Source organism: Lotus japonicus, chromosome 3 (assembly GCF_012489685.1).
Source record: "Lotus japonicus ecotype B-129 chromosome 3, LjGifu_v1.2".
In the NCBI taxonomy this organism is placed as follows: Eukaryota; Viridiplantae; Streptophyta; class Magnoliopsida; order Fabales; family Fabaceae; genus Lotus; species Lotus japonicus.
In genome coordinates this window covers 13857307-13879883 of record NC_080043.1, presented here as the reverse complement: position 1 = coordinate 13879883, position 22577 = coordinate 13857307, and the positions used below count along the sequence as shown (strand labels likewise).

Below are 22577 nucleotides of genomic sequence, written 5' to 3'. Positions count from 1 at the left end.
TTCTGATTCCGGCTCAGAGCATGAAATTTCCTCTCTCAATCTCTCATTGGCTGGCTTTCCTACCTCTCTCAATGTTGGAAGGTTCTCAACCGTATCACTCATCGATCGGTACCCCAATCGTCACCACCTGTGACCTCCCTCCTCTCAACGGAATGACTAGCGGCGATCTTCCCTATGGATGCCATTATGCCCTCATCGCCATCTCAGGTATCTTCAAGCAGTATTTTTTATTTTTTATGTGATTGATTAGTTGTTTGATTAGCTGCTGAGTTAATTATTTGAATTAACTGCAAACCCGAATTTAGGAGCGCCAATTCAATATGATATTTTGATAATTATTAATTATCAATGAAACTTGAAAAAAATTAAATAGGAATGTAATTGTGCATCTTGTGTCTATCATCTAACATCTTGTTCACTTTCTACTTTAGAATGTAATTGAAGATTTTTTCTAATTTATTTATTTCATTTTATTTTAACTCATGAATTTCATCATTATAATATTTCTTTTATTATAGTAAAAATTAAAACAATAGTCAATACCTTAATTAGCATGATACTATGCATGGTGATAGAAACAACAATTGTATTTTATTTAACAACCAACATATCATGAGTGCACAAAATATGATGATAGACAAATATAAATGTGCATAAAGTAGAAGTTTTTTGACCGAGCATAAAGTAGAAGTTGGATAGTAAAAATACATAAAAAATTACTTCTTTTTACCGATTTTCAAAATGTGTGTTGTTTTAAACACTCTAAACTATTTATTTCAGTTTTCATATATAACCCATTTCATATTACATTTGTCTTTTTTAAAAAAAATATTACATTTGTCACCTATTACTCCTTATTTTCACTCATCATAATTGTCTTTGATAGCTTTTACCAATAACTACCATTCACTTTCTTAGATATAACTTGAAATAAGGGCATTTTAGTCAAACTATATATCAGTTAATGAACTCTTAAACTGTATATGCATCATAAATTTTTTAAATCTTACTCATACTTGAATTGAACCCTTGACCACCTTAAACAACAAAAAAAAATTGAAATGGAAGAACTATTCACCACAGTTTTTCCTACTACCAAGAGTTGTATTATACCAAGGTTTACATTTCTTTGAATTTAAAAAATTATTATTCTACTAAAAAATATGTTAATATATACCTGCCATTGCAAGGGTACCAATCTATTGTTATTATTCTACTAAAAATAATCTTAATAAAAATTATGTTATCTCATACATTCCCTTAGTTTTTCGTATTTATGTAGAATTTAAAAATGTTAAATCAATAAAAAAATTAAATAAAATGAAAAAGAAAAGAAGTTACAATAACAATTCATCTTATGGAAATGAAAACAAATGACTAATTTTCTGATGATTTTGGATCTGCTCTTGATCGACGAGATAGTTGTCGTAGTTTAGAGATAGATCCTTATAAAGTTTTTTTTTTACATGAAACAGTTAATAAAATATAATAAAAAAAGTTGTTCTTGTTGAAATCCAATTCGCAAAGGCAAGAATTTCCACTTAAAAAAATTAAAACTATGAATATAATAACTGAAATCTTACACAAGTGTAAGAAGAGCTACTTCTACCCGTGCTTACTTATGGAAATGACAATACTTGCTTAACACTACTTTTTTGTTCTGATATAAGCCTGAAGGTAAATTTGGTATTGAACTTATTCTCGAGTTCGCTTTCTTGGAAGGCTCTTTGGGAATGGGCATACACTCTCCTTTCACAACTTCTTCGTATGTCAGACTGACTAAGGATGGAGTTAATAGGGATGGTAAGATTTTGTCCATTGATGGTCGTCAGCTGTGTCGTGTAACCTGTCAGTGCTTCTACAAGAGAGATCTTCTGGGGGACAATAAGATCATTTCCATCCCTTTCAATTTTCATCATCCATCATAAAGACAATGTCTGCAGGGATAACTCATCTTTGTTCATTTCCCTTTTCAGAAGATCTTGTAAAGTTTTCATGGAATCAAAAGATGTAGGAAGGAACATGAAAAGCATACATGGTTGGGATGCAGAAATCTGAGGTGATAAGCCATGTACTCCATCGAGATAAAATAAGAGTAGTCTTTAAATTTATCTAAAATGAATTCAATAAAAAAAATTCACAGTGTCACAAACTCTCCTTTTTACATGGGCGAGTTTCAAGTTTTAACCTTCAACTCTTTCACATGGGCAACAGTGAGATTCTATTTATTTTATTTTCGGAAATTGATTTCTCTCCCTAAAAAAAATAATGAACTTCAATCATTTGAGGGGTTTAAATTTGGAGAGAAAAACATTTTTTACCCAAAATAAATAGCTCCTCAAGTTAGAATTGGTTTGTCACTATAATTAAGACCCATGGAATTATGATCTTTGATGTGATCACAATTCCAAGTCAGACCTAAAGGCTCTAAACTTCCATCAACCACCCACACCAGACCTCCTTTTTCCCAAACAATAACCATTGTCAAACTCATACCACGATGCCACCACCACCACGACCCTTCCTAGCCTCGTGGTAATGGTGCTAAACTGCTAATGCTTAGCATCTCAATATAATTATATAGAGATAATACATGTAATCAATTTCATTGAAGCTGGTAAATGCTTCAATTCTTTTGATACACAGACTAAGAATGTATTAAATATAGTGATTGTCTAAATTAGCCTTTTATATCGGTAAATATTGCTTGAAATTTTCTTTTTTTGCCCAATGGCATAAAGTTAAGAAAAACATTATTGAGAAGCTACTTCAAGAGGACTCTATTGCAGTGGTCCGTTCAATGAAAAAAGACCGTGAATCTCCCGTAGCTAACGAGATGATAGGCAATGATGGAGGGAGAACTTTAAATTGGGTGGGACCAACGTAGACCAATATGGTTTTATTATTGAAAATTACAAAGAAAATTAGGTTAACATGTAATTTTATACCATCAATTTTAAAGCAATTGCAAATATGGGGGTGAATGACCATGGCAGTGTTAGGTTCCCCCGACCTCAACCACTGATGATAGGGGAGACATTTAAAGAATTTCTGGTGACCAGCAAGTAGGATAATCCTTCCTTCACAATTACCCTAAAAAACTAGCTCTTTATGTCTGATGATGCTGGTGAGGGAAGGATTATCCTACTTGTGAGACCCAAGTTTTTAAGCTTAGAATAAATCGACTAAAATTTCCTATTCACGGGTAATTTCGATGTAACGTGAAGTAAGGAAACTGGAGAAACGTTTATTATATGGAATAAATGTATGGAGAGGATATTTCTCGAGAAGGTTAAGGACAAGATTCGAATCGACGGAACTTATGACGCAAGTATTATTCGTTTACGCCTAGGACAAAACCCTAGGAAAAGATTAATTTATACCCTTGGAACACTATAGGAAAATATTCCAAAAATCTTCAAGAGGAATATAAGAATTTCTCTTATTCCTTTCCATAACGAGCGTTTCGATACGAAACCCTGGAATGTACGAAGGTCAAATTCCAATTCTCGGAAGTTTGCCGAAACGGAATCACTGATAGTTCAAGAACCCTAAAATCAACGGACGATGAAGACTTTTTCTATTCGGAGCTTCAAATGAAGATTTCATCCGCGTACGCTCACTCTAATCGACGTTCCAAATCTTTCTTCAGAAGGAAGTTTCTGCATCCGGGGTCAAAACCATAAAGTGCATTTTAAGCCGGTAAACATTAAAAACAAGCCTCGAAAACCAAAAATCATCACCTGAGGACGAGGAGGACCCTTCGGAGAAGCTGCCTGTAGAAGGGACTTCATCTGAGTCTAGCTCACCCATCGCCGCGGCTGCTGTTGATTTGGGATCGGGTACAGTACCCGTAGGACCCGCTGGGAGTGGTGTGTAGTACTTCTCTAGTCAGGATTAGGGTAGAAGTAGCGTCGAGGCTCTGATCATCAGTTTTCTCATTTTGGGGCAGGGTAGGTCCCCGACCTTTAGATTTTTGTGTGATTCTCTTTACGGGAGTCACAGGGAGTTGGTCGGATCTAGGAGGTCTTCGGGCTGTTTTGAGCTGACCTACTTTCTTTTGGAGGACTGTATTTCGAATACTGACCTTATATTTTGTGTTGTACATATTTGCCGTCAGGCACTACTTTCCCGTCACTGGAGGTTACTCGTGACGTGGTTGCTGTTTACTGTGGGGTGTGTATATATATTGTACATTAGTCATGTCTACCCTTTTGTCGTTAAGTCTTTACTTCGTCGAGTCTTTATTTACTTAAACAATTATAAAAAAAAAATATTCACGTTTTTCCGCTTTTATTTTCTTTTTGGTTACTAAAGTGACGCCACCGAAATCGGGGTGTTACACTACTTGTGCATATTATGCTCATGGAAGTGATGAAAAATGAGTAACTACTTTTCAAATATTTTAAAGTCAATAAAAAGAAGATTTAGCGGTCTCAAGCGACAACAACATAGGGTATCAATAGATTCCAAAGATAAGAAGTCAAATCTATACCTTGATTTGCCGTTATCAATCATATCTAGTGTTGAGAAATTTCACATTAACTATAGATATAATCAAAATAATCCTCACATCTAGATCTACCTTTTTAAAATAGAGTTAAATGTTATAAATTCTAATATCTAATAATCCCACTAGCAAGTGTTAGCGACTCAGCTCAAGTGGGGCTTTGCCATATGTGTACCCTGATATGCATGCCAATAATATTTTCTGAAAGATGCATGCCAATAATAGCAACATTGCATAATTGTATAATAATTGCTAAATAAACCAATGACATTGATCAACATTAGCATCAACAAAGGTCACAACCTCCGGGCCCACGAAAGCTACCCAGAAACCCACCTCAGCCACCAACAGATCCTTAGTGGAGCCCACCCAGCCCACGAGTAACCCGACGAAATAGTTAGAAAAAAAGCAGATAAACCTAACCAATGAACGAGGTTACAGCATTTGATCTTGCAAATTCATGGCCACTACTTTAGATACGCTTCCATTTCCACGTGTCCTCATTAGCGGGTCCCACACTCTCATTCTACACCATTCACTCGCTTAACCACGTGATGTCACGTGCACTCTCCCACTCTTCTGTTTTCTCTTCTCCTCTTTCTCGAAACTGAAAGCTTCTTCTTCTTCTTCTTCATGTTCTCTTTCTGTTGGTACGTTCTTCTTCTTCTCTCTCTGTGAATTGTGAAACGACGCAGTTTTACTCTCCGCTCGATTTGACGGTGTTTCGTTTCTCTGTTGCAGTGTTTTCCGGCGATGTGTGAGCTAGTTCGATGCATGGTGTTTGATTCTGGTTTCGGATTTTTTGAATTTTTTGCTCGCTTTGTAAGATATGTTTGATTGGAACGACGAAGAGGTGAGTCAATTGCTTCATTTTTTTTGTTAATCAATTTTCTGCATTTTATTTTGTCATTTTTAGGTGCTTAGAGTATTGTTATTGCAATGAATATAGTTGAAATTACAAGATTGAGGTGAAGATGTTGTTTGTGTGTGTGAGAGAGAGTGAGAGAGTTTGTTTAGATGGTTGTTGAATTATTACTGGGAAGCATTGCTGAAAGTAAATTATGGGAGTTAGTTGAGCTAAGGGTAATTGCAGGTGAAGGACCGGGGTTCGAACCGGGAGGAGGGATAATTTGTACTAATTTACTAACAACTAACATTTGCCTATCAAAAAAATTGAAATTAATGAAGGTGACGACGGTGTATTAGAGAATACAGGTAACTGTGTAACTAAGTAAATTGAAGTTAGTTACACAGCTGTAGTTAGGCTTATGGATAGCAGTTAATCGGAGTTAGTTAACTAACTCTAAGCACATTCTGTTAGTGGTTGTTAGATGAAACCGCATAGCTTAGCTATATAAGGGTACTTTGTATTCACACTCGGTTCTAATTAAATCACTTTACAATCGGATTTATATTATGTTTCTCTTTTTTCTCTGAATTCAATATGGTATCGGAGCTTCTTTTGAGGTTCTTCCATGGCCTCTCACGTCGCAACAAATGCTTTCGATCCTACACAATCTTCGTCTTCATCTGTGAAGACGTCTGCACCACCAACCTTTTCTTACAACATCTCTATGAAGCTTGACGTGAAGAACTTCTTCCAATGGTAGAAGGTGTCCTTCTTGGTCACAAACTCCATCATTTTGTGGTGAATCCATCAATTCCTCTGCGCTACATCTCGGAATCTGATCGCGAGCTAGGAATCGTTAATCTGAGTTATGATGAATGGGAGCAGCATGGCTCACTTCTTTCTACCTGGCTTCTTTGAATGATCTCTGAATCGTTTCTCCCAGGTGTTCTTTCGTGTCGTCAATCCTGACATATAGGGGATACAACACGATCACGTCAACTTCGCTCAGAGTTGCTATCCATCTCCAAAGGTGAAAAGTCTGTTTCCGAACTTCTTATTCGCTATCAAGCAGTTGCGGGGATTCTCTTGCCTCGATTGGTGATCCAATTCTGCTTCGTGATATTGATGAGATTGTTCTGGAATCGCTTCCTGCAGAGTTCAATCCTGTTATTGCTACTTTGAATCATGGTCCGGATATTACTTCCATGTGTGAGTTGGAGGCGCAACTCCTCTCTTATGAAGCTCTTCTGGAAAAATCCAAAAATGATATTGTAAAAAGAGTCTTGATCTGTTAAAATGACACAGGGAGGTAATGTCTCTTTTAATCCTTCTGGATCTTCGCTATTTCCATAGTCTACAACTCCACCGTCTCTGAGTGTGACTCCTTATCATGATTCTTCTGTGCCTTTTCCTGGTTATGCTCCTCGTGGTGATTTATCGTGTGGCCGAGGCAGTGGTCGTATTGGATGTTTTCACGTTCGTGATTGTCGATTTGGAGGCCGGTTCAGTGTCCAGTGCCAAATATGCTATTGCACTAGTCATCATGCAAGCATTTGTTACTATTATCACTTTCGGCTCCTACTCGTTATCCTTCTCACACTTGGCACAGACCTCCGGCATCTTTTCCACAGACACCTCCACCACTGAATTTTTTACCTCAAGCTCAGGTGCCTGCTTATGCTTCTCCACTTGGTTTTCATCCTGCCAGGATATGAATCTAATATGGAACCTCGTCCTTCTTCTGCTCAAGCATTTTATGCTGGTCCTGATGGTGGACAACTGGACATGTTTAATCCACAACTTGGTATCCTGACTCCGGTGCCAGTCGTCATGTTACTTCTGATTCTCACAATTTGATTGCAAGCATTTCTTTTTCTAGTTCTGACCAGATACATGTTGGTAATGAATGGTCAAGGTATTCCTATAATGGCAGTTAGTTCCACTTCTCATCCTCATACAAATTTCACTCTGATAAATCTGCTTCTTGTTCCTTCTATTACTAAGAATTTGGTAAGTGTTAGTCAATTTGCCAAGGACAATAATGTGTATTTTGAATTTCACCCTAGTCAAATCTCAGGTTTCTTCTTAAGTTCTTCTCAAGGGAAGCCTTGGAAATGATAGATTATATTGTTTTCCAAATCTTCCTACTTGTGTTTCTTCACCTGGTGTTGTTTCTTCTTGTTTCTCTCCTTCCTTAACAATATCACTAATTACATTCACATTTTCCTTGTACAGTTTCCCATATGCTATATACTCTAATACGTAATAATTACAACAAGAATAGATACAATGAATACAATCTATGAAACATAATAATAATTAGATTTTCCTTCTACCAATCTCAACAAAAACCATTCATGTACTTTCACTTAACAACTGAAACTTTTGGAAATAGTCACTTTATGATATAATTGGTTTAAGAGAGTCAATAATCAAAATATTATGCTAAAGTGTTTCATAATCCCACAGAATATTTAAAAAGGTTGAATTTATGGTTCAAATGAAGTTGCGGGTTTATAGTATCTGGTGGCATTGAACTCCAGCTTCAACTTCGTTCTATTTGTCATGATCAGTTTGCAAATTTTCATGAGGTACCAAAACAGCTTGAGTATTGATAGGAACCCAAAAATTAGAAGTCTTAGTGCTAAGGTATTTGTTAGGAAGGGTAGAAGGGGGAATAAAATTGATTCCCACTAGTGATAACTGCCAAGCTGATGTGGCAGTATCTTCAGGGTGCTAGGAGTGTGAAAGAGAGAGAATGCTGAGAGAGATTGGGGATTATATAAGCATGCATTGTGTGAGAGAGAGGTTAGGCTTGAATTGGGATTAGGCTTGGACTTGGGAGAGAATAGAGGCACTCTCTAATTTGCCTCTGCTATCTTTTCGTTTATTCTTCTTCTATCTGTAACTGCTACACTGATTCTTGGTGATTTCACCAGAATCTCAGTAAATAATACCAGCTTATTTCAATCTATTTCTTCCATTTTTCTGGGTCCTAACAAGTATTATCCTGAAATAAACAATTAAATGGACGTATCCTTCATTAGCTTCAAAGACTGTGATCTTTTGCATTACAGTATGTGATACCTGGTTACAGAGTTGCTGTAAAATTTTCTCATCATGTCTTAGTCCTCTTTTGCCATACGTTTTGCTTCTCGTGTCTATTGATTTTACTAATGTCAGTATCTAAAGTGTTCTCTTGTTATTGTTGACTTTAAATACATCAATAATATTAATGTTCAATGGTGGTATGTTTCAGCTTACTAATATAATATGGGATGAGGGTGACGACCATATTGTGCCTTTTCCGGAAGAAAGTGAAGATCTTAGCAACAAGAAAGAATTGAATGAGGAAGCTGCTGTGACTAAGCTTACTGAATTGAAGAAAGCAGAGGCTAAAACTGATTTTCATGGAATAAAGCTAGGAAGCAGTTGCAACCATGATAATAGTGGAGGACTCCCTACCTCAGGAGTTGGAAAAAACACATGGCCTGACTTGTCTTTATCCAGTGCAGTTAAAATTGATCACGGTTCTCTGGGTACTGAAGTGTATAAAAATTTAGGTGAACTTAGCAAATTTAGTTCATCAAGAGGTGGTATATTTGCTAATTGCTGGAATTATGAGTAGATATCATGTCTCATCTCGGTCTATGTATTTTTTTGTTTGTCGAGAAGTCTGCCTGCTGATGTTACATGTCCTTGTGTCCATCACAATTATATGAAAAATAATAAACATGCATAATAGTAGTATATTTTTCCATTCCTAATCATATAAATGTTTGACAGAAGGGAATACACAACATGAAAAGGAAGCTGACATTTTCCAAAATGCTGATGAAGGTAAAGAACAAGGTGATTTTGTTGATTATGGCTGGGCTAACATAGGAAGTTTTGATGACCTTGATAGAGTTTTCAGGTAAAGTAGATAATCTATATTGTTGTATATCTGGTACAAGCATATTTCTACCAGCACTATAGCTTTATGATCACAAGTGTCTTTGATATTTGTATCTGCATTAGTGATGTGTATGCCATGAACCAACTATTTCAAATGCTTAAATTATTAGCTGAAGACACATGAATAGTTTTATATTTATATTTTTAACATGTCAGCATGGACAATGCACAAGTTCACACACCATTTGCTTAAATTAAACTTTTCTCTATTAGAATAATGAGAGAAATAAGGATAAAACGATAGACTACTTAGTCATATTGAGTGTGATACTAAATCATGAACTAACTATCACAAAAGTTTCAGCTGTTTGGTCAACAAATATGAATGATTCCATATTATATTTCCTACAGTCTAAGCTGGAATGAACTCCCTCCTGCTATCCAAGTTTTAAGAACTATAGCACCCCACACTTTTCAAAATGTTCACACATTGATCAATCTGGTTGAGTGCCTTAAAACTTTTTTCTGTCAAACTCAATTGAAACTATTTAGGCAGCTGTAACAATAAAATAAGTGAAATAAAGGGATGATTACAGTGTCGAATTTCTTAACCCCTTTTATTAGAGTATATGCTATGGAGTTAGTTACTCTAGTAGTTAGTTATCTTAGCTGTCAAGTCTAGTAGTTAGTTATCTTAGCTGTCATGCTTAGCTGTCAAAGCTGAGCTGGCATAACAGAATTGGTTAGCTTCTTATGCAAGCTTGTAACTCTCTATAAATAGAGAGATCATCAATTGTACTCTTTAGTTTTTACAATCAATACAATTCAGTTAAACATTTTCAATATGGTATCAGAGCAAGGTACGGTCCTTGAGGACTTTCTCTCAGATTTTTCTTAGGTTTTTCTTCTTCTTCTTCATCACCATGGCTGATGAAGCTTCTGCTCCTGCAACTCCTATACCTACTCCAGCACCAGTTTCAGTGGCTCTGTCACAATCGAGTGCATCTACACTGGTTCACAAGCTCACGCTGAAGCTTGATGATTCCAATTTCCTCTCATGGAAGCAACATGTTGAAGGAATTGTCAGGTCTCATCGCTTGCAGAGTTTTCTTGTAGATCCAGAGATTCCACTGCGTTTTCTCAGTGAACAGGATCGTATCAATGCTATTGAGAATCCTGCATATCAACTCTGGGAGCAACAGGATTCTGCTTTGTTCACATGGCTTCTTTCTTCTCTATCGCCTTCTGTGCTTCCTACCGTTGTGAATTGCAAGCACGCGTGGGAGGTTTGGCAAGCTGTTCTTGATTTCTTTCAAGCTCAGTCACTCACGCAATCTACACAATTGCGATCTGAGCTTCGCACCATCACCAAAGGATCGAAGAGTACTTCGGATTTTCTCAAGCGTGTGAAGTCGATCGTGAATGCGCTCATCACGATTGGCGATCCGATCTCTTATCGTGAACATCTGGAAGCGATCTTCGATGGTCTTCCTGATGACTATAGTCCTCTGATGACGATTGTTTACAATCGGAGTGAGCAGTGCTCGATCTCGCATGTTGAGGCGATGATCATCGCGCATGAAGCGCGTTTGGATCGATCGCGCGCACGACAACTTCAAGCTTCTGCACCGGCGGCGCTTCTCGCTCACGCGACTGCACCACCGCCGTCGCCGGTGGTTTCTCCGTCTCCGGCGACACCTACTGCACCGTCTCCGGTGACCGTCGCGCCTCCGTTACCGGTACACACTGAAGTCAACTATGCCTCGAGCAACGTTGACTCTTCCTCAGCATCTGATGATCGTGGTAGATCTGGCGATTCTCATGGCTCTGGTGATCGCGGTGGCTACAACAATTATGGTGCACGCGGTGGCAGATCAAATCGTGGTGGTCGTGGCTCTGTTCAGTGCCAAATCTGTCATAAATTTGGTCATGATGCTAGCATCTGCTATCATCGAGGAAATTCTTCTTCCTCTGGTTCTCAGAGTCAACCTACTATGTCTTCACAAGCTGCTGTTTCTTCTCTTCTTGGCTTGCTTCCACAGTTTGGTTACACACCTTTTCGTGGATTTCAGCCTTTTGGCTCTCCTGCACAATTTGGTGTGCCTTTTGCTGGCTCAGGCTATGGTCCTAACCTTCCTTTACAACAAGGTGCTATGTTTGCGTCTCCTGGCTATGGTTACACTGCTCCTGCACCTTCTGGCTTTGGATTTGGTTTATTTCCTCGAGCTCCAGCACAGCACTCTCGTGCACCTCAGGCTATGATTGCTTCTGCACCACAGGCTATGGTAGCTTCTGCTCCTTCCACTCTTGGCAGTTGGTTCCCTGACTCAGGAGCTACACATCATGTTACTCATGATGCCTCAGTTCTTTCAGATAGCATGTCAGTTACTGGCAATGATCAAGTGTTCATGGGTAATGGACAAGGTTTGCCTATAAAGTCTATTGGTTCAGCCTCCTTTTCTTCTCCATTACACACACACACCACTCTAAAACTTCACAATCTTTTGTTAGTTCCTAATATTACTAAAAATCTTGTCAGTGTTAGTAAATTTGCCAGGGATAATGGTGTTTTCTTTGAGTTTCATCCTTACCATTGCACTGTTAAATCTCAGGACAATTCTAGGACTCTCCTTCGTGGCTCTCTTGGTCAAGATGGCTTATACACCTTTGATGGCATGCACTCCTCAACATTCCTCAAGGGACTTTCTTCTGCTTCTGTCCCCTCTACCTTTTCAGTGACCAAGTCTTCTCCTGCTGATGTTAATAATACAGTTTCTGTTTTAAATAATGTACCTAATGTACCAAGCCACACATCATATGAATTGTGGCATTCTAGACTAGGGCATCCTCATCATGAGGCTCTGCAATCTGCTCTTTCCATATGTAAAATACCAATACCACATAAATCAAAGTTTTCAGTTTGTCAAGCTTGTTGTGTTGCTAAATCTCATAGATTACCTTCCTCTTCTTCTACTACAGTTTATACTTCTCCTTTAGAATTAATATTTGCAGATTTATGGGGTCCTGCCTCCATTGAATCTTCTGCTGGTTATTTTTATTTTCTTACTTGTGTTGATGCCTTCTCCAGGTTCACCTGGATTTATCCTATTAAAAGAAAATCTGATACTTGTTCTGTGTTTCTTCAATTTCAAGCAATGGCTGAATTGAAATTTGGTCTTAAAATAAAATCAGTTCAAACTGATGGTGGCACAGAATTCAAACCTCTAGTTCCTTATTTTACCAAGCTAGGTATAGACCATAGACTGACTTGTCCTCACACACACCATCAAAATGGTAGTGTTGAGAGGAAACATCGCCATATAGTTGAAACTGGTTTGTCTCTCTTGGCCTATGCTCACATGCCTAATTCTTATTGGGACCATGCTTTTCTTACTGCTGTTTTTCTCATAAACAGGCTTCCCACTCCAGTTCTTGATAACATTAGTCCTTATCACAAACTCTACAAAGTTCCAGCAGATTATAGTATCCTTAGGGTGTTTGGAAGTGCATGCTATCCCCATCTCAGACCTTACATTTCATCTAAATTGTCCTTCAGGTCTAGAGAGTGTGTTTTTCTTGGCTATTCTTCCTCTCACCAAGGTTACAAGTGTCTATCTAGTGATGGAAAAATCTACATCTCCAAAGATGTGAGGTTTAATGAGTTTAAATTTCCATATTCCACTTTGTTTAGTTCTGATGCTGTGATGTCTAGCTGTTCAGGAATCTCTTATTCCTGTTATTGCTTCAGTTCCTCTTGAGCAGCAACCTCTCTTTGCAGCAGCTCCTGCATCTCCTGCAGCTACTGGTTCTTCTCACCCTCTACAAGAGGCTTCTGCAGAAGCAGTTGCAGCTACTGGTTCTTCTCTTGGGCATGAAGGATCTTCAGTTCCTCATTCTCCTAATGAAGCAGTTACACCTAATGCTTCTCCTCCAGCATCTGATTCCTCTGCTGTGCCTCCAGTAATTAATGCTCATCCAATGCAGACTAGGTCTAAGTCTGGTATTGTTATGCCAAGACTTTTTCCAACTCTATTACTTGCACAAACTGAGCCTACCACTACGAGGAATGCTTTAAAGGATCCTAAGTGGTTAGCAGCAATGAAGTCAGAATATGAAGCACTCATGGCCAACAATACTTGGACTCTGGTTTCTCTTCCAAAGGGGAGACATCCTATAGGGTGTAAATGGGTGTTTAGGATTAAGGAAAATCCTGATGGATCAGTCAATAGATACAAAGCTCGCCTTGTGGCTAAAGGATATCATCAAGTAAAGGGGTTTGATTATGCTGAAACTTTTTCCCCTGTGGTAAAACCAATCACTATTAGGTTGATCCTTAGTTTGGCTGTCTCTAAACAGTGGCATATACATCAGCTAGATGTGAACAATGCTTTTCTTCATGGTGCTTTGCAAGAAGAGGTGTACATGCAACAGCCTACTGGTTTTCAGAATTCAGACAAGTCTCTTGTGTGCAAGCTTAATAAAGCTTTATATGGACTCAAGCAGGCTCCTCGAGCTTGGTTTGATAGATTGAAGGCAGCTTTGGTTAAGTATGGTTTTAAGGCTAGTTGCTGTGATCCTTCCTTATTTACCTTTCACAACAAGTCCAATGTGATCTATATTCTTGTCTATGTTGATGACAATCATCACAGGAAATTTCTTGCCTTTTATTCAAGAGGTAGTACAGAAACTTAATTCTGAGTTTGCTTTGAAGCAGTTGGGCCAATTGGACTATTTTCTAGGGGTTCAAGTACACCACTTGCAAGACAGATCACTCCTCTTAACTCAGTCCAAGTACATAGGAGATCTACTTGAGAGGGCTGATATGGCTGAGGCTAAGGGAATTTCTACACCTATGGTTAGTAATTCAAAATTGAGCAAACATGGGGGTGACTACTTTGAAGATCCTACACTCTACAGGTCCATTGTGGGGGCTTTGCAATATGCAACTCTCACTAGACCTGAAATTAGTTTTGCTGTCAATAAAGTGTGTCAATTTCTCAGCCAACCTCTACAAGATCATTGGAAGGCTGTCAAAAGGATACTTAGGTATCTAAAGGGAACCATTCATTATGGCCTGCTAATTAAGCCTTGTTCTTTGCATACTCCAGTGCCATTGACTGCATATTGTGATGCAGATTGGGGCTCTGACCCTGATGATAGAAGGTCAACCTCAGGTTCCTGTGTTTTCTTTGGACCAAATCTTGTCTCCTGGACATCTAAAAAGCAAACACTGGTTGCCAGATCCAGTACTGAAGCCGAGTACAGAAGTCTGGCCAATACTTCTGCTGAGTTGCTATGGATTCAATCACTGCTTCATGAGCTTCATGTTCCATTCATGACTCCAAGAATCTTATGTGATAATATGGGGGCAGTTGCTTTGACCCATAATCCAGTGCTTCACACTAGGACAAAGCACATGGAACTAGACATTTTCTTTGTTAGGGAAAAGGTTCTGAATCAGTCTCTTTTTGTTCATCATGTACCTTCAGTTGATCAGCTTGCAGATATATTCACCAAAGCCCTCTCTCCTACTCGGTTTGAAGCACTTAGAACCAAACTCAATGTGGCTGAGAAACTTGTTTCTCACCCACCTTGAGTTTGAGGGGGTATATTAGAGTATATGCTATGGAGTTAGTTACTCTAGTAGTTAGTTATCTTAGCTGTCAAGTCTAGTAGTTAGTTATCTTAGCTGTCATGCTTAGCTGTCAAAGCTGAGCTGGCATAACAGAATTGGTTAGCTTCTTATGCAAGCTTGTAACTCTCTATAAATAGAGAGATCATCAATTGTACTCTTTAGTTTTTACAATCAATACAATTCAGTTAAACATTTTCAATACCTTTAGTCTTTAAACTTGGAAACAGGGCTTCATGTTGCCATTTTTTCTAGTGTAAATGACTGTTAGTAGGTAGTTTTACATCCTCTTGGCTTCCATCATGTGGTGCATGTGATGGATAACATTGTAAAGAAGTACTGATGTCCTGATTAAAAGTAAATATTTGCAGACATACATTTATCATTAGAAATATTAGTTTTGTATTTTACAATAGCAACTATCTGACTGAATATTCTCACAAGTGATGATTTTGCAGCAATGATGACCCTATATTTGGTTATGCAAGTCTTGATAATTCTGATGAGCTTTGGTCCTCTAAAGATGTGAATAAAAATCTAGTACCCATACCCTTGGACGCACCAAGTCCAGCAGGTGCTTTAAGGAATAGATCTAAGCCTTTGGAAATCAAAGAAGAAGATGCTCAATGTAATGATCAACCATTTTCCCTCAGCTATGAAAAGACGGGTGATCCTGCATCTCAGGTCACAGAAAGTTCACACACAATTGCAGCTAATATGGGATGTTCTGGAGATAGAACTAATCCTAGTGGAAAAGGGCTACAGGTATGTCAAATAAATTTTCGCAAAGACCAGTCTCTATTATTTAGTTCTCAACTTGTGTAGTGGAGTAGCAGCATTCAATGGTAGAAAGAAAAAAAATCAGATAGAATATGCTTTAGGGTAATCTGAATATTCAGTATGTATTAATTAGTCAATCTATACAATTACACTGGATATTTAAAGAGATACTCTTGGAGTTAAGAGAACCCAATCTCGGTTACAACTACCTATCTGACATGGTTATCAGAAAACCGCTAAGGCCAAAGCCTACTCATTCACTACCAGGTAACACTGCGTACATATACCAATATTTTGCTTACAAGCTCAAGGATGGTGTGTCAAAGAAACTTGATCACACACTTTCAAGCTCCAAAATCCAAGTTGGTTGGTTAAAGAGCAAGGTAGACAAAATAGGGACATGCTTTTGTCATTCAAGCAATAATTTCTCTTTCTTTTCTTCATGGCCTTCTTAAGGATCTTGAATCTGGTTACTAACAGCCAGATTTTTAAGTAAGCCAAATATTCTTTCGATGGAAGAACTCATTGATGGCTTGTTGCAAGTTCCTCCATTGGAAGAGTCGTCTGATATTGGATCTAGAATGGGTTCAAAACCTTTTGCTTTTCCCTGCAATTTCAATACCCAAGGAGGTTGAGGTAGTGGATGTAGTGGAGTCAAAGGTCGATGAGGCAGGCCCCTCAATGCTCATATTGTAAATGACTAGGATATACTCAAGATTATTGTCATTCCCTTCATGATTTTCCATAAAGCCTGCAAATATAGCGCAAACTCCAACATCAGGCACATTAAAAATGAAATCATTGGAAGTAACCACTCCATAACACTATTAGATGATGATGATGAATATAAGGAATATCTCAAGCTCAATGCTAGTGGCTAAATGTCACTTCATTGTTAAGAAGAGTAAATTTAGAATATGCAGTTTAGTATCTTTTCAAAACACTGGTTCTTTTCCATAGTGAATCTCTTTCTTTGCTTGAACTTATTTATTACAGTACCATGTGGTATTTATGTTACGTAGAATTAACTTGTGTTGTGTAGAGATGGCAGGAAAACCCAAACCCGCGGGGCCCAACCCGAACCCGACCCGAAACTATGGGCGAAACCCGATTTCTTTGGGTTTGGGTTCGGGTTTGGGTTTCACCCAAATTTTAAAACATGTTTGGGTTTGGGTGTGGGATTGATTAAACCCGCACCCAAACCCAAACCCGAAGTCTTATGCATGTAATTACCAACCCTTATATATATACTATTAAAGCTACTAAGTGGAGTTTTTTTTAAAGTTACTAAGTAGGCTTATGTTCATGAACTATATTTTTTCCTTTGTATTGGAATGATAATGAGGTTTAATCAGCTTATTTTCATGTTGTTCTCTTATGTACATGTTGTTTCCGGATTGATATTTTTGATTTTTTGTCGGTTCGGTGCTCACATTGAGTTTTGGGTTTGGGTTCGGGTAACCCGAAACCCAGGGGTTTGGGTTTGGGTTTAACTTTTGCACCCATATTGAATTTGGGTTTGGGTGTTAAGTTTGGGTTTGGGTGTGGGAATGGCCAAACCCGCACCCACGGGGCTCATTGCCAACCCTAGTGTTGTGTCATTCTGTGGATGTGTAAGATTTACATGTTTTTTCTACATGGTTAGAAACCCTTTGCATAATTATGTTAGCTCTAGCACAAGATGTTGTATATTAGCCTGTTTCCTTCTCAAAATCAGCAAAGTATTTGACCTTCGTCATTTCAAATATATGCAGGCTTTTAGGCAAAAGAATCAGTTCAAATCTCGGAAGAAGTCACTGGTAAAACAAGAGGGAAAAGCTTTGCAGGATTTTTATGGAAATTGGTCTTCTTCAGCAACACCGGCAAGACAGTTTGAGAATCAATTGGCATCTTCTGCCTTACAATCTTCTCAGTCTTCAATTCCTGGGCAACCGAAGCAACTCCAAATACCTGAAACATTATATCAAAATATCATAAATCCATATGCAACATCCTCTGTGTATAGAGACGTTAACACATATCCTGATATGCCAATGCTATCTCATATTCACTCTGGAGACGTTGGGTGTCAGCCTGTGCATTCTGGGTATGAAGTATCCCCCTGTATGGTGAATCCTTTGATGAACTCTGTGGACTCAGTGAAGCCTCAAACCATGACTCCTCAGGAGAAAATTGAAAAGTTGAGGAGGCGGCAGCAAATCCAGGCAATGCTTGCTATTCAGAAACAACAGCAAGAGTTAAGCCACCAAGTTCCTAGCACTAGTAAATCCATCAGCAAAAAATGTCCTGCAGAAATTCAAAGTCATCTTTGTGATGGGACTGATCCTGAATTTGATGATCTAAGAACTCTTTCTGCTCTAGATCTGCCAATTGAGCAAGATGATTCAAATACAATATCTCTGGCCATTGATAATGATTTTGTTGAAGAGACTGTGCTAAACAGGCTTCAGGATATTATATCAAAGGTATGTTAAGTTTCTACTAGCTAATATCTGTTTTATAGTATATTTTTTTCTTGAATACTAATTCGAACATGGCTTCAATCCCGAGGCAAACATTTTCTACAGTTAGACATCAGAATAAGACTCTGTATCAGAGATAGCTTATTCCGGTTGGCACAAAGTGCAATCCAAAGGCATTATGCTAGTGACACAAGCAGTGCAAACAAGGGTAGCAAAGAACTTGAAGTCATTACAGGAGTAGAAAGAAATAGCCAAAGCAGGTTAGAAAATTACCATGATACACTACTATATTTGTCTCGAATTCTTTCTTTGTAGTTTATAAGTGAAACACTTATCATTAATTCAGTAGCATTCCTACATCTCTGACGGACAGCACTCTGCTGTGGGAATAGCCGTGTTAGGACCCCATTGCAAGGTATGGGACTTGAGTCCCACATTGGAAGTATGGGATTCTAATGTGGGGTTTATAAGGCCTTGGGCTCTCCAACTACAACAGCTAGCTTTTGTGGTGTGGTTCTCCCAAGGTTCTTATCAATGGTATCAGAGCCTTCCACCATGTCTTTGAGCTGCAAACGAGCGGCGCGGGTGGTGACGCCGGCATTGCAGTGTTCGCCCTGGACTAGTCAAGGGGCTAGTGCACAGCCAGCCGCGTGGGCGCCGGGGCTGCGGAGCGTGGTGGGATGTTAGGACCCCATTGCAAGGTATGGGACTTGAGTCCCACATTGGAAGTATGGGATTCTAATGTGGGGTTTATAAGGCCTTGGGCTCTCCAACTACAACAGCTAGCTTTTGTGGTGTGGTTCTCCCAAGGTTCTTATCAAGCCGCTTCTTTCTTGCTTGATAGAGGGGCTTCCATTCACCAACGCAGTCTAAAAGTGCTCTCCAAACTTTTTAAATTAAGAAAGTTCTCTTCGATTCGAGTCGAGTGTGTTGATACATTCGAGTAATTAAATGTTTTACAATTAGTATTTATTACCATAACCTATACTGCTAGTTTAGAAACTAAGGGGAAGGACAGGGGTCGGTAGGTCAGAATGCCCCACTTACAATAGCACAAGAGGAAGAAAAAAGAGAAAAGAAGATCATTAAAAAAACTCGCGTTTCAGTTTGGTGCAGTCAAGCTGGGTTCTGAGTAGCCTGGATTCTCCCGTTGAGAGTAACTTTGAAAGTTCTCCATTGACTTCTCTCTTTACCCCTTTGCATATGTATAGAAGAGGAGGATTGGATATTAGAAAATCTAGATTAACTAATAGATGTGAGAAAGGGAAGGAGAAAAGAAGAGAGAAAAGGCTGAAAGCCTCTTCTGGAACCTAATTATTTTCACTAATTGAACATCAGACTCATTACAAACTCTAAAGTTTCAAGTGAATATCAAACTTAACTGACACTGCCATTAACAAGTGGCAGTAACTTTACAATTCAGACGAGCACTAGTACTAACACAGTCTAATGCTCCCTCTTCAAACTCAAGGTGGATTGATCCATGAAATTGTTAGGCACACTCAGTTAGCGAGAGTTAGTTAATTAGCGGCTGGGTTTCCTATAAATAGAGAGTTTAGGGTGAGTATCGATATCCTTTGGATCATTCGGGGATTGGTAGCTAGGGAGAGTGGCTGAGTCTCCAATTACTCAGCGACCTTGTACTTTTCTACATTCAATATATCCAGTTCCTATCAAATTGGTATCAGAGCACCGATCTAGGTGCTGTGATAACCAAGATGAGACGAGAGGGAGCCCGAGTTAAACCCATGAAAATAATGCTTGAGGTACTAAATCAGGACTTGCAGGAGGAACGCAGAGAAGAGGAGGAACAACACAGAATCTCGGACGAGGAATGCAGAAGATGGCGAGGAGAAGAATCAGACATCAGAACAGAGACCTCTGAAGATCAAGCGATCAAGAGAGATCCAAGGATCAAGCTACCTCTCCCAGAAAGCTGAGATGGAGAGATCCGCAACTGAAGCATCGCAGAGAGACAACAGTGGCCGCGGAGTGAGAATCAGCAGCGGCATCACGGAGACAATCGGAGGCCGTGACAGAGAAGCGAGAGAAGAACGGAACAGAGATCGTCGTTCTCTTCCCACAGCTGCAGATTGGTCCATCGGTGGAGGAAATTTAGGTGAGCGACCTTCAAAAGGGGAAAAAGGAGGAAACCCACCGCTCTTAAGGGAGAAATGAAGGGGATCACCCTGGTCCAGAAGCTGTGCAATGATTTGTCGAGGGTGGAGACCCAGGAGCGCATCCTTTGGAGGGGGAAGAAGGACCAATCCACCGTTCTGCCCGACGAAGCCACCGTTCTACCTTAAAACGTCGACCTAGGGTGCGGTGGGGCTCAACGGCCACCGCGGGAACCGCTGAACTCATCCCTTTTTTATTCAAATGAGCACCTAGTCAATGGCTAAAGTAGGAATGTTGTTCCTAGTTAGTTATCAAATTAGAAATGACAGTACTTTCTACACTAAAACTATAAGCAAGTTTGTCTTAACAAAAGAATGAAATATCCAACATATTGATTGCCCTATTAAGATGCTAACTATTTTGTACTGTGTGAACCATGTTGTTATCACAGACATGCCAGGAAGCCTGATGTCGAAACAGAGACGAATCCCATTGATCGAACGGTGGCTCACTTGCTTTTTCATAGGCCTATAGATTTCACCGGAAATTATTCTGACAAACTGGAGTCACCTAGTTCTACTAAGGTGCAGTGTGAAAGCAAAGCAGCTAACCTGGTGAACTTCCCCGAGACATGCTTACCAGAGGAGGACATGAAAAGTAATCGACAATTTCCCCACCTTGGGTTAAAGAATTCATGGCCATCATTTGAGGCTCAGCCTATGGATGAAACCAACAACAGTCCCTGCAGAGACACTTCAGTGAATGCATCTAATGCACAGGAGCTGGAAGCCTCTCAATGAAGAAAGAGGTTGTACAGAGGGTAATTCATACCTTACTACTTCCATGCTTATTACTACTCTTTTCATCGTTCAATTATTCAATTTAGTAATGCAAATGTTTTATTTTTATTGTCAGTCGTCCGGATCATAAACAAGCGCGAGTATCACAGTAGAATCATGAGCACCAGTTTAATTCACGCATGTCATCAGTAAAGAGCTTCCTTAAAACTTGCCCGTATATGTATCTTAGTACCTAATAATACATAAGGTTGTGAGTGCTAAGTTGTTTATATTTTAATTATAACTGCACCAAACTTGTGTACCAAAGCCACTCAGACAAGATCAGGCTTTGAAGTTGGTGTCGTATTTCTATACGTACGAGTATATGTACGAGTACGACTTGCCATACTTGCCCCTTACCATTGATCAATCTTTTGTGTGCCACTATGAATTTCAGAATAAGGCAAAAATTGTGATTTTGGATTTCTACGTAAGTATGTTTTTGGTTTCAGCCTAAAATTGTGTCAAACAGGGATATAATAAGCCATCATATTTGTCTACAATCTTCAATAATTAAAAAATTCTGATATAGGAGACGTTTGGTATGCAGATTCTTTTTGAATTTTGAAAATTATAGTTTTTAAATTTAATATGATTCCTGAAAATATATAAAACGTATTTTGTAAGTTGAAAATGTCATTTAACATTTTTTGAGAAATCACTTTTCAGTTTTCCTACATTTAGTTCATATACAACTTTTCTAGGAAATAATGTTTTTCTTCAAATACACCCTTAAAACAATTTTTTATGCTTTCTAATTAATTTATAGAAATAAATTAATATTCATTTAAAACAAAATTGAATAAAGTTAAAAAATTTGTATTGTCTAATTTTTCATAATTATTCATATAAACTCATTTTATTGATGTCTATATAAAATAACCACTTATTTAACATTCACTAATAATTAATAAATCTTATATCCCTGAAAGATAGCTCACGTGGTAAGAGTTGGGGACATATGAGTTTGGGAGGTGAAGGTCCATCGATCAATCCTTGGAGGATGCAATTTGTTTTTACGATGTATAAAAAAAATCTTAATATTTATTTATACATAATTACATATAGAATAATAGTGTACTTTAGAAAATGTAGAATTTTTTTTAATACGTTAAATTGCTCTCGCAATTCCGACCTGTGTGTGTTGAAGGTCAAAGATCTTTTTAAGAATGCGGCTCCTAGATATTGAACTCTCAATCTAAGGATTTAGAAAACGACTTTTTATCACTGTGATCGCACCCGTAGAATTTAACTTTGTAACTTAAATTAAATTTTGTTTATGTATGATTATAACTGTTATTAAAAATCAATAGTTAGAATTTCAATAACTTAATTTTCCGATGTAGCAAAAAAGAATTTCAATAACTTGAAAAGATATGTATGAAACAAACAAATGATTTGTATACATTACATAGTATATGCATAGTGCGGTATCAATGTGATATACCCAGTGTGAGAAAGGAAGAGAAAAAAAAAGTAATGAATGTGA

At 38.4% G+C, this 22577-nt stretch overlaps 1 protein-coding gene across 7 annotated transcripts; it reads left to right on the top strand.

Annotated features, from left to right (window-relative positions):
- Nucleotides 1–5003: 5003 nt before the first annotated feature.
- On the top strand, nucleotides 5004–21517 carry LOC130746616 (protein LNK2). 7 transcript variants are annotated; one of them, XM_057599299.1, is made up of 9 exons: nucleotides 5004–5160; nucleotides 5252–5363; nucleotides 8620–8956; nucleotides 9147–9276; nucleotides 15348–15654; nucleotides 17424–18134; nucleotides 18237–18391; nucleotides 20701–21057; nucleotides 21165–21517. In XM_057599299.1, the coding sequence occupies exons 2-8, from the start codon at nucleotides 5340–5342 to the stop codon at nucleotides 21047–21049; spliced, it is 2013 nt and encodes a 670-aa protein (XP_057455282.1). In that variant the 5' UTR covers nucleotides 5004–5160; nucleotides 5252–5339; the 3' UTR covers nucleotides 21050–21057; nucleotides 21165–21517. The 7 variants fall into 7 exon arrangements, with proteins under 7 accessions (XP_057455282.1, XP_057455287.1, XP_057455286.1 ...); XM_057599304.1 differs by having other exon boundaries at nucleotides 5005–5160; nucleotides 8620–8899; nucleotides 20701–21069; XM_057599303.1 differs by having other exon boundaries at nucleotides 5005–5160; nucleotides 8620–8923; nucleotides 9150–9276; nucleotides 20701–21069.
- Nucleotides 21518–22577: the final 1060 nt, after the last annotated feature.